The sequence below is a fragment of the Coregonus lavaretus genome, assembly GCF_964263955.1.
Source record: "Coregonus lavaretus genome assembly, chromosome: 6".
NCBI classification, from domain to species: Eukaryota; Metazoa; Chordata; class Actinopteri; order Salmoniformes; family Salmonidae; genus Coregonus; species Coregonus lavaretus.
Genome location: NC_139993.1, coordinates 62,736,410 through 62,749,306, shown reverse-complemented (window position 1 = coordinate 62,749,306; position 12,897 = coordinate 62,736,410). Strand labels below are relative to the sequence as shown.

General features: G+C 48.0%; 1 protein-coding gene across 1 annotated transcript in view; it reads left to right on the top strand.

Annotated features, from left to right (window-relative positions):
• The window catches only part of atf6 (activating transcription factor 6), a 71,429-nt gene extending 59,589 nt beyond the window's left edge, over nt 1–11,840 (top strand). Inside the window, exon 11 of the mRNA XM_084163916.1 lies at nt 8,999–11,840. Within this exon, the coding sequence (XP_084020042.1) occupies nt 8,999–9,195 (197 nt within the window). The 3' untranslated portion in view covers nt 9,196–11,840. The remainder of the gene's footprint in view (nt 1–8,998) is intronic.
• The last annotated feature ends 1,057 nt before the right edge of the window (nt 11,841–12,897 follow it).

The window sequence follows — 12,897 nt, the reverse complement described above, 5'->3', positions numbered from 1 at the left end:
TCAGCTCGTTACCTGTATAAAAGACACCTGGGAGCCAGAAATCTTTCTGATTGAGAGGAGGTCAAATACTTATTTCCCTCATTAAAATGCAAATCAATTTATAACATTTTTGACATTTTTCTGGATTTTTTTGTTGTTATTCTGTCTCTCACTGTTCAAATAAACCTACCATTAAAATTATAAACTGATAATTTCTTTGTCAGTGGGCAAACGTACAAAATCAGCAAGGGATCATATACTTTTTTCCCTCACTGTATGTGCCCCAAGGCTTGGAGGAAGCAAAAGTCATTCCGCTACCTAAGAATAGTAAAGCCCCCTTTATTGGCTCAAATAGCCAACCAATTAGCCTGTTACCAACCCTTAGTACACTATTGGAAATAATTGTGTTTGACCAGATACAATGCTATTTTACAGTAAACAAATTGACAACAAACTTTCAGCATTCTTATAGAGAAGGACATTCAACAAGCACAGCACAAATGACTGATGATTGGCTGAGAGAAATTGATGATACATTTTTTTTAAATGATTAAAGCCAGTGTGTCTATGTATGTGGATGACTCAACACTATACACGTTAGCTGATATAGCAACTGAAATAACTGCAACACTTAATAAAGAGTTGCAGTTAGTTTCGGAATGGGTGGCAAGGAATAAGTTAGTCCTAAATATTTCCAAAACTAAAAGCATTGTATTTGGGTCAAATCATTATCATCACTAAACCCTAAACCTCAACTACATCTCGTAATGAATAATGTGGAAATTGAGCAGTTGAGGTAATTAAACTGCTTGGAGTAACCCTGGATTGTAAACTGTCATGGTCAAAGCATATTGATACAACAGTAGCTAATATGGGGAGAAGTATGTCCATAATTAAGCGCTGCTCTTCCTTCTTAACAACACTATCAACAAGGCAGGTCCTACAGGCCCTAGTTTTGTCGCACCTAGACTACTGTTCAGTTGTGTGTTCAGGTGCCACAAGGAGGGACTTGGGAAAATTGCAGTTGGCTCAGAATAGGGCAGCATGGCTGGCCCTTAAAAGTACATGGAGAGCTAACAGTAATGACATGCATGTTAGTCTCTCCTGGCTTAGAGTGGAAGAGAGATTGACTTCATCACTGTTGTTTTTTTAAAGAGGTGTAGACAAGCTGAATGTACCGAGCTGTCTGTTTGAACTACTGGCACACAGCTTGGACACCCATGCATACCCCACGAGACATGCCACCAGAGGTCTCTTCACAGTCCCCAAGTCCAGAACAGACTACGGGAAACGCACAGTACTACATAGAGCCATGACTACATGGAACTCTATTCCACATCATGTAACTCAGTCAAGCAGTAAAATCAGATTTAAAAAACAGATAAAACTACACTTTATGGAACAGCGCGGACTGTGAAGAGACACAGGCACACACAGCATTCGCAAACACATGCTAACACACGCACTCTACACCCACACATTTTAATATTGTTATTTTGCTGTATTATTGATTTTGTATTGTAAATATGTTACGGTAGAGTAGTGTGTAATAAGGTGTTGTGTTATCTATTGATTTATTGTATGTAAATTGTGGTTGGACCCCAGGAAGAGTAGCTGCTGCCTTGGCAGGCACTGATGTGGATCCGTAATAAATACAAATACAAATTTGTACAGTACAGTTGAAACCGGGATTACCATCGAAGGTGAGCATTTGGCCACTGAAGTCCGTTACGTTGCCGAACTGCAGTCAGGTCAAGACCCTGGTGAGGACGACGAGCACGCAGATGAGCTTCCCTGAGACCGTTTCTGACAGTTTGTGCAGAAATTCTTCGGCTGTGCAAACCCAGTTTCAGCTGTCCGGGTGGCTGGTCTCAGACAGTCCCACAGGTGAAGAAGCCGGATGTGGAGGTCCTGGGCTGGCGTGGTTACACGTGGTCTGGGGAGGTCCTGGGCTGGCGTGGTTACACGTGGTCTGGGGAGGTCCTGGGCTGGCGTGGTTACACGTGGTCTGGGGAGGTCCTGGGCTGGCGTGGTTACACGTGGTCTGGGGAGGTCCTGGGCTGGCGTGGTTACACGTGGTCTGGGGAGGTCCTGGGCTGGCGTGGTTACACGTGGTCTGGGGAGGTCCTGGGCTGGCGTGGTTACACGTGGTCTGGGGAGGTCCTGGGCTGGCGTGGTTACACGTGGTCTGGGGAGGTCCTGGGCTGGCGTGGTTACACGTGGTCTGGGGAGGTCCTGGGCTGGCGTGGTTACACGTGGTCTGGGGAGGTCCTGGGCTGGCGTGGTTACACGTGGTCTGGGGAGGTCCTGGGCTGGCGTGGTTACACGTGGTCTGGGGAGGTCCTGGGCTGGCGTGGTTACACGTGGTCTGGGGAGGTCCTGGGCTGGCGTGGTTACACGTGGTCTGGGGAGGTCCTGGGCTGGCGTGGTTACACGTGGTCTGGGGAGGTCCTGGGCTGGCGTGGTTACACGTGGTCTGGGGAGGTCCTGGGCTGGCGTGGTTACACGTGGTCTGGGGAGGTCCTGGGCTGGCGTGGTTACACGTGGTCTGGGGAGGTCCTGGGCTGGCGTGGTTACACGTGGTCTGGGGAGGTCCTGGGCTGGCGTGGTTACACGTGGTCTGGGGAGGTCCTGGGCTGGCGTGGTTACACGTGGTCTGGGGAGGTCCTGGGCTGGCGTGGTTACACGTGGTCTGGGGAGGTCCTGGGCTGGCGTGGTTACACGTGGTCTGGGGAGGTCCTGGGCTGGCGTGGTTACACGTGGTCTGGGGAGGTCCTGGGCTGGCGTGGTTACACGTGGTCTGGGGAGGTCCTGGGCTGGCGTGGTTACACGTGGTCTGGGGAGGTCCTGGGCTGGCGTGGTTACACGTGGTCTGGGGAGGTCCTGGGCTGGCGTGGTTACACGTGGTCTGGGGAGGTCCTGGGCTGGCGTGGTTACACGTGGTCTGGGGAGGTCCTGGGCTGGCGTGGTTACACGTGGTCTGGGGAGGTCCTGGGCTGGCGTGGTTACACGTGGTCTGGGGAGGTCCTGGGCTGGCGTGGTTACACGTGGTCTGGGGAGGTCCTGGGCTGGCGTGGTTACACGTGGTCTGGGGAGGTCCTGGGCTGGCGTGGTTACACGTGGTCTGGGGAGGTCCTGGGCTGGCGTTGTTACACGTGGTCTGTGGTTATGAGGCCGGTTGGAAGTACTGCCAAATTCTCTAAAACGACGTTGGAGGCGGCTTATGGTAGAGAAATGAACATTAAATTCTCTGGCAACAGCTCTGGTGGACATTCCTGCAGTCAGCAGCCAATTGCACGCTCCTTTAAAACTTGAGACATCTGTGGCATTGTGTTCTGTGACAAAACTGCACATTTTAGAGTGGCCTTTTATTGGCCCCAGCACAAGGTGCACCTGCATAATGATCATGCTGTTTAATCAGCTTCTTGATATGCCACACCTGTCAGGTGGATGGATTATCTTGGCAAAGGAGAAATGACCCCCCCCCCCCCCCCCACCAGTCCTATAGGCATGACTCTATATCAGCCTTTGCCAAGATAATCCATCCACCTGACAGGTGTGGCATATCAAGAAGCTGATTAAATAGCATGATCATTATGCAGGTGCATCTTGTGCTGGGGCCAATAAAAGGCCACTCTAAAATGTGCAGTTTTGTCACACACACACACACACACACACACACACACACACACAGACCTGACACACACACACACACACAGTCCTGACACACACACACACACACACACACACACACACAGACCTGACACACACACACACAGTCCTGACACACACACACACACACAGTCCTGACACACACACACACACAGTCCTGACACACACACACACACACACACACAGACCTGACACACACACACACACACACACACACACACACACACACACACACAGTCCTGACACACACACACACACACACACAGACATGACACACACACACACACAGTCCTGACACACACACACACACACAGTCCTGACACACACACACACACAGCCCTGACACACACACACACAGTCCTGACACACACACACAGACCTGACACACACACACACAGACCTGACACACACACACACACAGACCTGACACACACACACACACACAGTCCTGACACACACACACACACACACACACACACAGTTCTGACACACACACACACACACACAGTTCTGACACACACACACACACACACACACAGTCCTGACACACACACACACACACACAGACCTGACACACACACACACACACACACACACACAGTCCTGACACACACACACACACAGTCCTGACACACTCACACACACAGTCCTGACACACACACACAGACCTGACACACACACACACACAGTCCTGACACACACACACACACACAGACCTGACACACACACACACACACACACACACACACAGTCCTGACACACACACACACACACATAGACCTGGCAGACACAAACACAGACCTGAGGGGCTTTTGGTAGGTACCTCAAAGTCCCGCTGTTTGAAGTGGGCCCCTCCGTGTGTGTGTGTCCTGTCTGTCTCAGTGTTTTGGCCATTCAATCAGCGGGCTAAGGAGAGTTGGGACGTTTGATAATTTGCTATAAATGTTTGCCAACAGTGTGCAGAAACACAGTTTTAGGAATAGCTTATATTTCACGATGTTTCTGTAGCCCACACATGCTGTAATGCCATCGGTGTGGAGTTTCTCATGACCTAGCCTCTCATAAACCCATTTGAAGCAAACATAGCAAGGCCGTACAGAACCCTCTCCCTAAGGTGACCTTCTGCGTTGCCTGTAAAACTACTGTAATCATTTAAAAAGGCCCAGTCTCCCGCCAGGTGCAGGGGAGGAAGTGCAGCGACGGTGAAGGAGTTACACGTCTCCATACTTCTCCCCCCACCTTGCGGCTGGAGCTAGACCCGTCATATAGGGAACACACCATTTCTGCGGCCTTAATAGGACCCTATTCCCTATATAGTGCACTACTTTTTGACCAGTGCTCATAGGGCTCTGGTCAAAAAGTAGTGCACTACTGTATAATAGGAGCTGCTCCACTGTATGGAAATCCTATTGAGGGGTTAAGGGGGCTGTTTAGTCCAATGCTTTGAACAGGGGTCTCTGGACCAGCAGGATTTACCCACCTCTCCCTTCCCCTCGCCTCTTCTCTCAGAGCTGAGGCGTTTTAAAGCTTTCCTCACTCGGGCCGTTTACTGGGTCCTAGAGCCGTAGTAAAGTGGTCTGTCTGAGGTGTTCTGGGTCATAGAGCCGTAGTAAAGCGGTCTGTCTGAGGTGTTCTGGGTCATAGAGCCGTAGTAAAGCGGTCTGTCTGAGGTGTTCTGGGTCATAGAGCCGTAGTAAAGTGGTCTATCTGAGGTGTTCTGGGTCATAGAGCCGTAGTAAAGTGGTCTGTCTGAGGTGTTCTGGGCCATAGAGCCGTAGTAAAGCGGTCTGTCTGAGGTGTTCTGGGTCATAGAGCCGTAGTAAAGCGGTCTGTCTGAGGTGTTCTGGGTCATAGAGCCGTAGTAAAGCGGTCTGTCTGAGGTGTTCTGGGTCATAGAGCCGTAGGAAAGCGGTCTGTCTGAGGTGTTCTGGGTCATAGAGCCGTAGTAAAGCGGTCTGTCTGAGGTGTTCTGGGTCATAGAGCCGTAGTAAAGCGGTCTGTCTGAGGTGTTCTGGGTCATAGAGCCGTAGTAAAGCGGTCTGTCTGAGGTGTTCTGGGTCATAGAGCCGTAGTAAAGCGGTCTGTCTGAGGTGTTCTGGGTCATAGAGCCGTAGTAAAGCGGTCTGTCTGAGGTGTTCTGGGTCATAGAGCCGTAGGAAAGCGGTCTGTCTGAGGTGTTCTGGGCCATAGAGCCGTAGTAAAGCGGTCTGTCTGAGGTGTTCTGGGTCATAGAGCCGTAGTAAAGTGGTCTGTCTGAGGTGTTCTGGGTCATAGAGCCGTAGTAAAGCGGTCTGTCTGAGGTGTTCTGGGTCATAGAGCCGTAGGAAAGCGGTCTATCTGAGGTGTTCTGGGTCATAGAGCCGTAGTAAAGCGGTCTGTCTGAGGTGTTCTGGGTCATAGAGCCGTAGTAAAGCGGTCTGTCTGAGGTGTTCTGGGTCATAGAGCCGTAGGAAAGCGGTCTGTCTGAGGTGTTCTGGGTCATAGAGCCGTAGTAAAGCGGTCTGTCTGAGGTGTTCTGGGTCATAGAGCCGTAGTAAAGCGGTCTGTCTGAGGTGTTCTGGGTCATAGAGCCGTAGTAAAGCGGTCTGTCTGAGGTGTTCTGGGTCATAGAGCCGTAGTAAAGCGGTCTGTCTGAGGTGTTCTGGGTCATAGAGCCGGAGGAAAGCGGTCTGTCTGAGGTGTTCTGGGTCATAGAGCCGTAGTAAAGCGGTCTGTCTGAGGTGTTCTGGGTCCTAGAGCCGTAGTAAAGCGGTCTGTCTGAGGTGTTCTGGGTCATAGAGCCGTAGTAAAGCGGTCTGTCTGAGGTGTTCTGGGCCATAGAGCCGTAGTAAAGCGGTCTGTCTGAGGTGTTCTGGGTCATAGAGCCGTAGTAAAGCGGTCTGTCTGAGGTGTTCTGGGCTTGTCCAGTGCTCCAATCCATATGGTGTGTGTTATTGTAGCACTCCCCCTCTCTCTCTCACCACAGACCCAGCACTCTACCAGTCCAATAGACAAAGCCATAATAGGAGATATGAAGTGTCAGTGGTTTGGTAATGTAAACCTAACCTGCTTGCAGGGATCCCTTCATACATACTCTCCATGCTGTTTGGGGCCGGTATCTGTGTTAACAGGACAGAGTTTACGAGTCTGTCATCTATTCAGGAGAGCTCTGACTTCCTCTTGAATGCTCTCCCCAGTAGGTAGAGGGACACCTTCAAAACGTTTCACTCCATACCATATCATTTAAGAAATTGGATATCAAGAAACATTAAACTGACACCAACTGTAAAATCCAGAGCCAATATAATCCAATCCAGAGATTGACTTTGGTAAAATCCACAGGTACTTTTCTTAAAGACTGGTATGAAAAGTGAAGAGATGCTTGTTTATTTAATAGTTTGAGGTATTCCAAAATGCATCCAATCTTCCATTACTTGTTTGTGAGATCTACAAGGATAGGACGACCTCCCCTAAAAAAAAAAGAGAGAAAAAAAAAAGGATAGGACGACCTTATTTGTGGTAATGTGTGTGTTTGAAGTTGAGCTGAACAACAACAGTTGTGAGCTGTATTGACCTGGTCCATCTGAAGTTCTGCAGCCCCTGTGTCGACCTGGTCCATCTGCAGCAATGCAGCCCCTGGGGTTCGGTCCAAAAAACCCTGCCTCACTGTCATTGATCAATCGCTCTCTCTCCCTCTTTCCCTCTCTTCCTCTCTCTTCCTCTCTTCCTCTTTCCCTCTCTTCCTCTCTCTCTCTCTTCCTCTCTTCCTCTTTCCCTCTTTCCCTCTCTTCCTCTTTCCCTCTTTCCCTCTCATCCTCTTTCCCTCTCTTCCTCTTTCCCTCTCTTCCTCTTTCCCTCTCTCCCTCTCTTCCTCTTTCCCTCTTTCCCTCTCTTCCTCTTTCCCTCTCTTCCTCTTTCCCTCTCTTCCTCTTTCCCTCTCTTCCTCTTTCCCTCTTTCCCTCTCTTCCTCTTTCCCTCTCTTCCTCTTTACCTCTCTTCCTCTTTCCCTCTCTTCAGGGGCGTTACTTCTTTATGTTCTTCCTCTCTCTGATTTGCATGTCTTTCTTTGTTTAGAACTGTTGTGTTTATCTCTATAGAGGAGAGAGGGCCAGTGGGTGACTCACCTCTCCTCTGTTTACCTCTCCTCCATCCCTCTCTCTGGCTCTTAACCCCTAACTAACCACCCACTCCACTCTACTATACCCCCTCTGAACTCTTAACCCCTAACTAACCACCCACTCCACTCTACTACACCCCCTCTGAACTCTTAACCCCTAACTAACCACCCACTCCACTCTACTCTACCCCCTCTGAACTCTTAACCCCTAACTAACCACCCACTCCACTCTACTATACCCCCTCTGAACTCTTAACCCCTAACTAACCACCCACTCCACTCTACTACACCCCCTCTGAACTCTTAACCCCTAACTAACCACCCACTCCACTCTACTATACCCCCTCTGAACTCTTAACCCCTAACTAACCACCCACTCCACTCTACTACACCCCCTCTGAACTCTTAACCCCTAACTAACCACCCACTCCACTCTACTATACCCCCCTCTGAACTCTTAACCCCTAACTAACCACCCACTCCACTCTACTATACCCCCTCTGAACTCTTAACCCCTAACTAACCACCCACTCCACTCTACTATACCCCCTCTGAACTCTTAACCCCTAACTAACCACCCACTCCACTCTACTATACCCCCTCTGAACTCTTAACCCCTAACTAACCACCCACTCCACTCTACTACACCCCCTCTGAACTCTTAACCCCTAACTAACCACCCACTCCACTCTACTATACCCCCTCTGAACTCTTAACCCCTAACTAACCACCCACTCCACTCTACTACACCCCCTCTGAACTCTTAACCCCTAACTAACCACCCACTCCACTCTACTATACCCCCCTCTGAACTCTTAACCCCTAACTAACCACCCACTCCACTCTACTATACCCCCTCTGAACTCTTAACCCCTAACTAACCACCCACTCCACTCTACTATACCCCCTCTGAACTCTTAACCCCTAACTAACCACCCACTCCACTCTACTATACCCCCTCTGAACTCTTAACCCCTAACTAACCACCCACTCCACTCTACTATACCCCCCTCTGAACTCTTAACCCCTAACTAACCACCCACTCCACTCTACTACACCCCCTCTGAACTCAAAGCTCTGTGTCCTATGGTAGTGGCATCTGCTCCCTCTCTCTCTGTCATAGGGAGGAGGGGGGGGAGAGAGAGGAGAGAGGGGAGGTATAGCCAGGCCCAGCTGGGCTTCAACTGAGGAATCTTGCTTGTTTTTTGCTAATGCACTGATTCTTCCTGTCTCTCCCCGTCTCGTTAACAGATAGTGTGATCAAGGACAAGGAGTTTGAGGTGATGATGCAGATCGACTGTGAGGTCACAGACACCAGGATCCTCCACATCAAGTCCTCCAGTATCCCACCATTCCTGCGTGTCAACCGCACCGACACCCTGTACCCGCCTTCACCTGCGGACAGCAAGGCCACACCCCCTGTCCAGGTGCTCATGGGTTCCGCGTAAACTCTATCAACCAATCGAATTGACACACAAACCCGTAACTCCCACCAACCAATTGAACAGTGAAATTGAAAAGATGGAACAGCAACAAACGTTGGTTCTGCTACAGTAGTTTAACAGATGGAACAGCAACAAACATTTGTTCTGCTACAGTAGTTTAACAGATGGAACAGCAACAGGCCACATGTTTGTTTTTACTTTTCTACAGATCTGAGATCATTTTTAAACGATTACATACTCAATGTATTTGACTGAGCTTTGGTATCAGGTTTTCTCCCTTATCCTTGATTTGGATGAGTGTGGACTTGTTATGACGGGGGTGGGGGGGGGGGGATACCGTTATGCAATACCAAGCTAGCTCAAATGGTCGGTGTCAGTTAGCCACATTCTGTTTTCAGCTCTGATATCTGTCATGGTTGTTGAGGGTCAAAGACCAGAGCCAGGTTCTGTGTGTGGCTGGACTGACCAGAGCCAGGTTATGTGTGTGGCTGGACTGACCAGAGCCAGGTTATGTGTGTGGCTGGACTGACTGACTGTGGCCCTACACTCCTCTTACCAGGGTAATTGCTGAGCAACAGCAGGGGGCCGAGCATTGAACCCTGAGTCACCCCAACATAACACAAATACTTTCACCCCCTTGGCTGCCATGTTGTTCTGTCCCTTTCGTTCTGTTTTTCTCTTCTTCAGTCTCCATCCCTCACATCTCTTTCGTTTTCTTGAGGCTTTATATGGAACTATTTCATGCTAATTCAAGTTTTTGTCACCCTCATCTGTGATACCATTGAAATGATTACAGCGATAGAGGCATACACTCAGGAAGTAATTTCAATCTGTTAAGGCTACAGCAGTCCAACCACTAAAATATGGAACGTCTTGGTATGGGTCACCATTGTTTCTCTGTTATGTTTTGTTTTCAATATAGTGCAGCTACGATGAATAATTCCTATTGGATGTTTGTGAACTTCTGTTTGCACTGTGCTTTGCTAATATACTTTGGAGATGCTTTGCTAATACACTTTGGAGAGTGTTATACTCTGCAGAAAATGTTATTTGTTTAAGTGCTATCCTCTGTTTTGGATAGAGGCCACATCTCTAATGAAATGTTGTAATATCTATGAAAGTATATAATATACATATATTGAATATATATGATCGCCATCATGGGCGGCAGGTAGCTTAGTGGGTAAGAGCGTTGTGCCAGTAACCGAAAGGTCGCTGGTTCTAATCCCCGAGCCGACTAGGTGAAAAATCTGTCGATGTGCCCTTGAGCAAGGCACTTAACCCTAATTGCTCCTGTAAGTCGCTCTGGATAAGAGCATCTGCTAAATGACTACAAAAAAAATATATATATATATAAAAATAAATTGGAATGAATTTTTTTTTTTTTTTTTATGGGAAAGTTACTATTCCCCAAATATGTTCAATTTGGGGGTAAATCACACTGTATAGAGTGACTAGTTTGAGGTTTCATTTAGAGAGTGGGGATATCAGTGTGGGGAGAATGGTGTTGGCTATTTGAAGTTCATTGTTCTCTTGATATAAGCTCCGGGACTTTGAATTTCCATGGACAAATAGAAAACATACTTACAAATTGATGAATGGACTGTTAGCATCTGAAATATCAGAAATGAGATCAGAAATGAGATCAGAAATGATCTCTATGAAATATCACAATGTGTCACAGTCTTATTGCTTATCTTTGAAAAATCTAACCGTTTAAAAAAAAAAAAATGTTTGATTCAACAGGTTGTCAAGGAGCAGCGTTTTGGCAGACGTAGACCTAGTGAGTAAAGAGGAAGTCATGTTGACCCCATGTCAGTTGTCATAGTGACCTGAGATGTTAACCGTAACCCGTCTGTCCACTTGGCCTGATTGCACTTTAATTGAAGTGCACTTAAACAAAAATAAACCTTTTCTGTTGGCAGAAGGATCCCTGTGCTCAGAATATATGTATGCACACATGACCGTAAGTTGCTTTGGATAAAAGTGGCTGCTAAATGACATATATGTATTATAATATTTAGCTTACTGAAAATTAGCGTTTTTTAAAGAAATAAGAACACTTTGTGAAATGATGGTGCATAATTATTTTGGTTTTAAACATAAAATAGATTTGCACCATCGCTAGGCAACCTGCCTGTCTCAAACATCCGGATCTCGATTCACTCATTTGTTAACTACCCAACTGCATACATTTGATAACGTTAAAATAGTTTTTATTTGTAATACTATTGTGACTTGTTCCGTTTGGTGTATCCATGCTCAGTGTTCTCTGGCTAGGAGTCCTGATTATAATATCCATTGTACGATTGCTGGTTCATTTTCAGAGAGCAATAGGATGATGTTTCTCCCCAGAATGTTAGTGTAATTTGTAAGCATTGTGTTTGAACGAGTGTTCTGATTAGCGCAACAGCAATTCAACCTTTAAATGTGAACCTCTGTGCACTCATGTCTGCCTGTGTATGACACCAGCCGTTTATATTGTGCATTTATTTGCTTGAAAGACTCATTTTATTCAGAGTAATGTCATTTTGGACTATGTACCCATGATTATTCAGGGAGCTAAGAGGAACATGATGACAGTTTCCACCTGATGAAGATTTTTGTATAATATTGCTAAAGTAAATAAAACACCAGATTAAACTTTGGATGTGTGTGTGTCTATGTGTGCGTGGGGGATGTGTGTGTGTGTCTATGTGTGCATGGGGGATGTGTGTGTGTCTATGTGTGTGTGGGGGATGTGTGTGTGTCTATGTGTGCGTGGGGGATGTGTGTGTGTCTGTGTGCGTGGGGGATGTGTGTGTGTCTGTGTGCGTGGGGGATGTGTGTGTGTCTATGTGTGCGTGGGGGATGTGTGTGTGTCTATGTGTGCGTGGGGGATGTGTGTGTGTCTATGTGTGCGTGGGGGATGTGTGTGTGTCTATGTGTGCGTGGGGGATGTGTGTGTGTCTATGTGTGTGTGGGGGATGTGTGTGTGTCTGTGTGCGTGGGGGATGTGTGTGTGTCTATGTGTGCGTGGGGGATGTGTGTGTGTATGTGTGCGTGGGGGATGTGTTGTCTATGTGTGCGTGGGGGATGTGTGTGTGTCTATGTGTGCGTGGGGGATGTGTGTGTGTCTATGTGTGCATGGGGGATGTGTGTGTGTCTATGTGTGCGTGGGGGATGTGTGTGTGTCTATGTGTGTGCATGGGGGATGTGTGTGTGTCTGTGTGCGTGGGGGATGTGTGTGTGTCTGTGTGCGTGGGGGATGTGTGTGTGTCTATGTGTGCGTGGGGGATGTGTGTGTGTCTGTGTGCGTGGGGGATGTGTGTGTGTCTATGTGTGCGTGGGGGATGTGTGTGTGTATGTGTGCGTGGGGGATGTGTGTGTGTCTATGTGTGCGTGGGGGATGTGTGTGTGTCTGTGTGCATGGGGGATGTGTGTGTGTCTATGTGTGCATGGGGGATGTGTCTAGACCGTTTACTTCTCAGGTCACTCCAGAAATTGAATTTCGGAGAAATAAAGGTTTAAAATGGGTCGTCTTTAGATTGAGTTCTGTTGGTGCTGTGTGTTACAGTAACTCAATGGATTTAAATCAGAGACCAGGGAGATTACAGTGAAATGCTTTGTAGACTTGTGGGTCTCGAGACCTGTCTGGTGTTTCCGTTTTAGCCGGTCATTTTCCATCCTGACAGTTCAGATTAGATTGCTGCTTACATGAGCTAA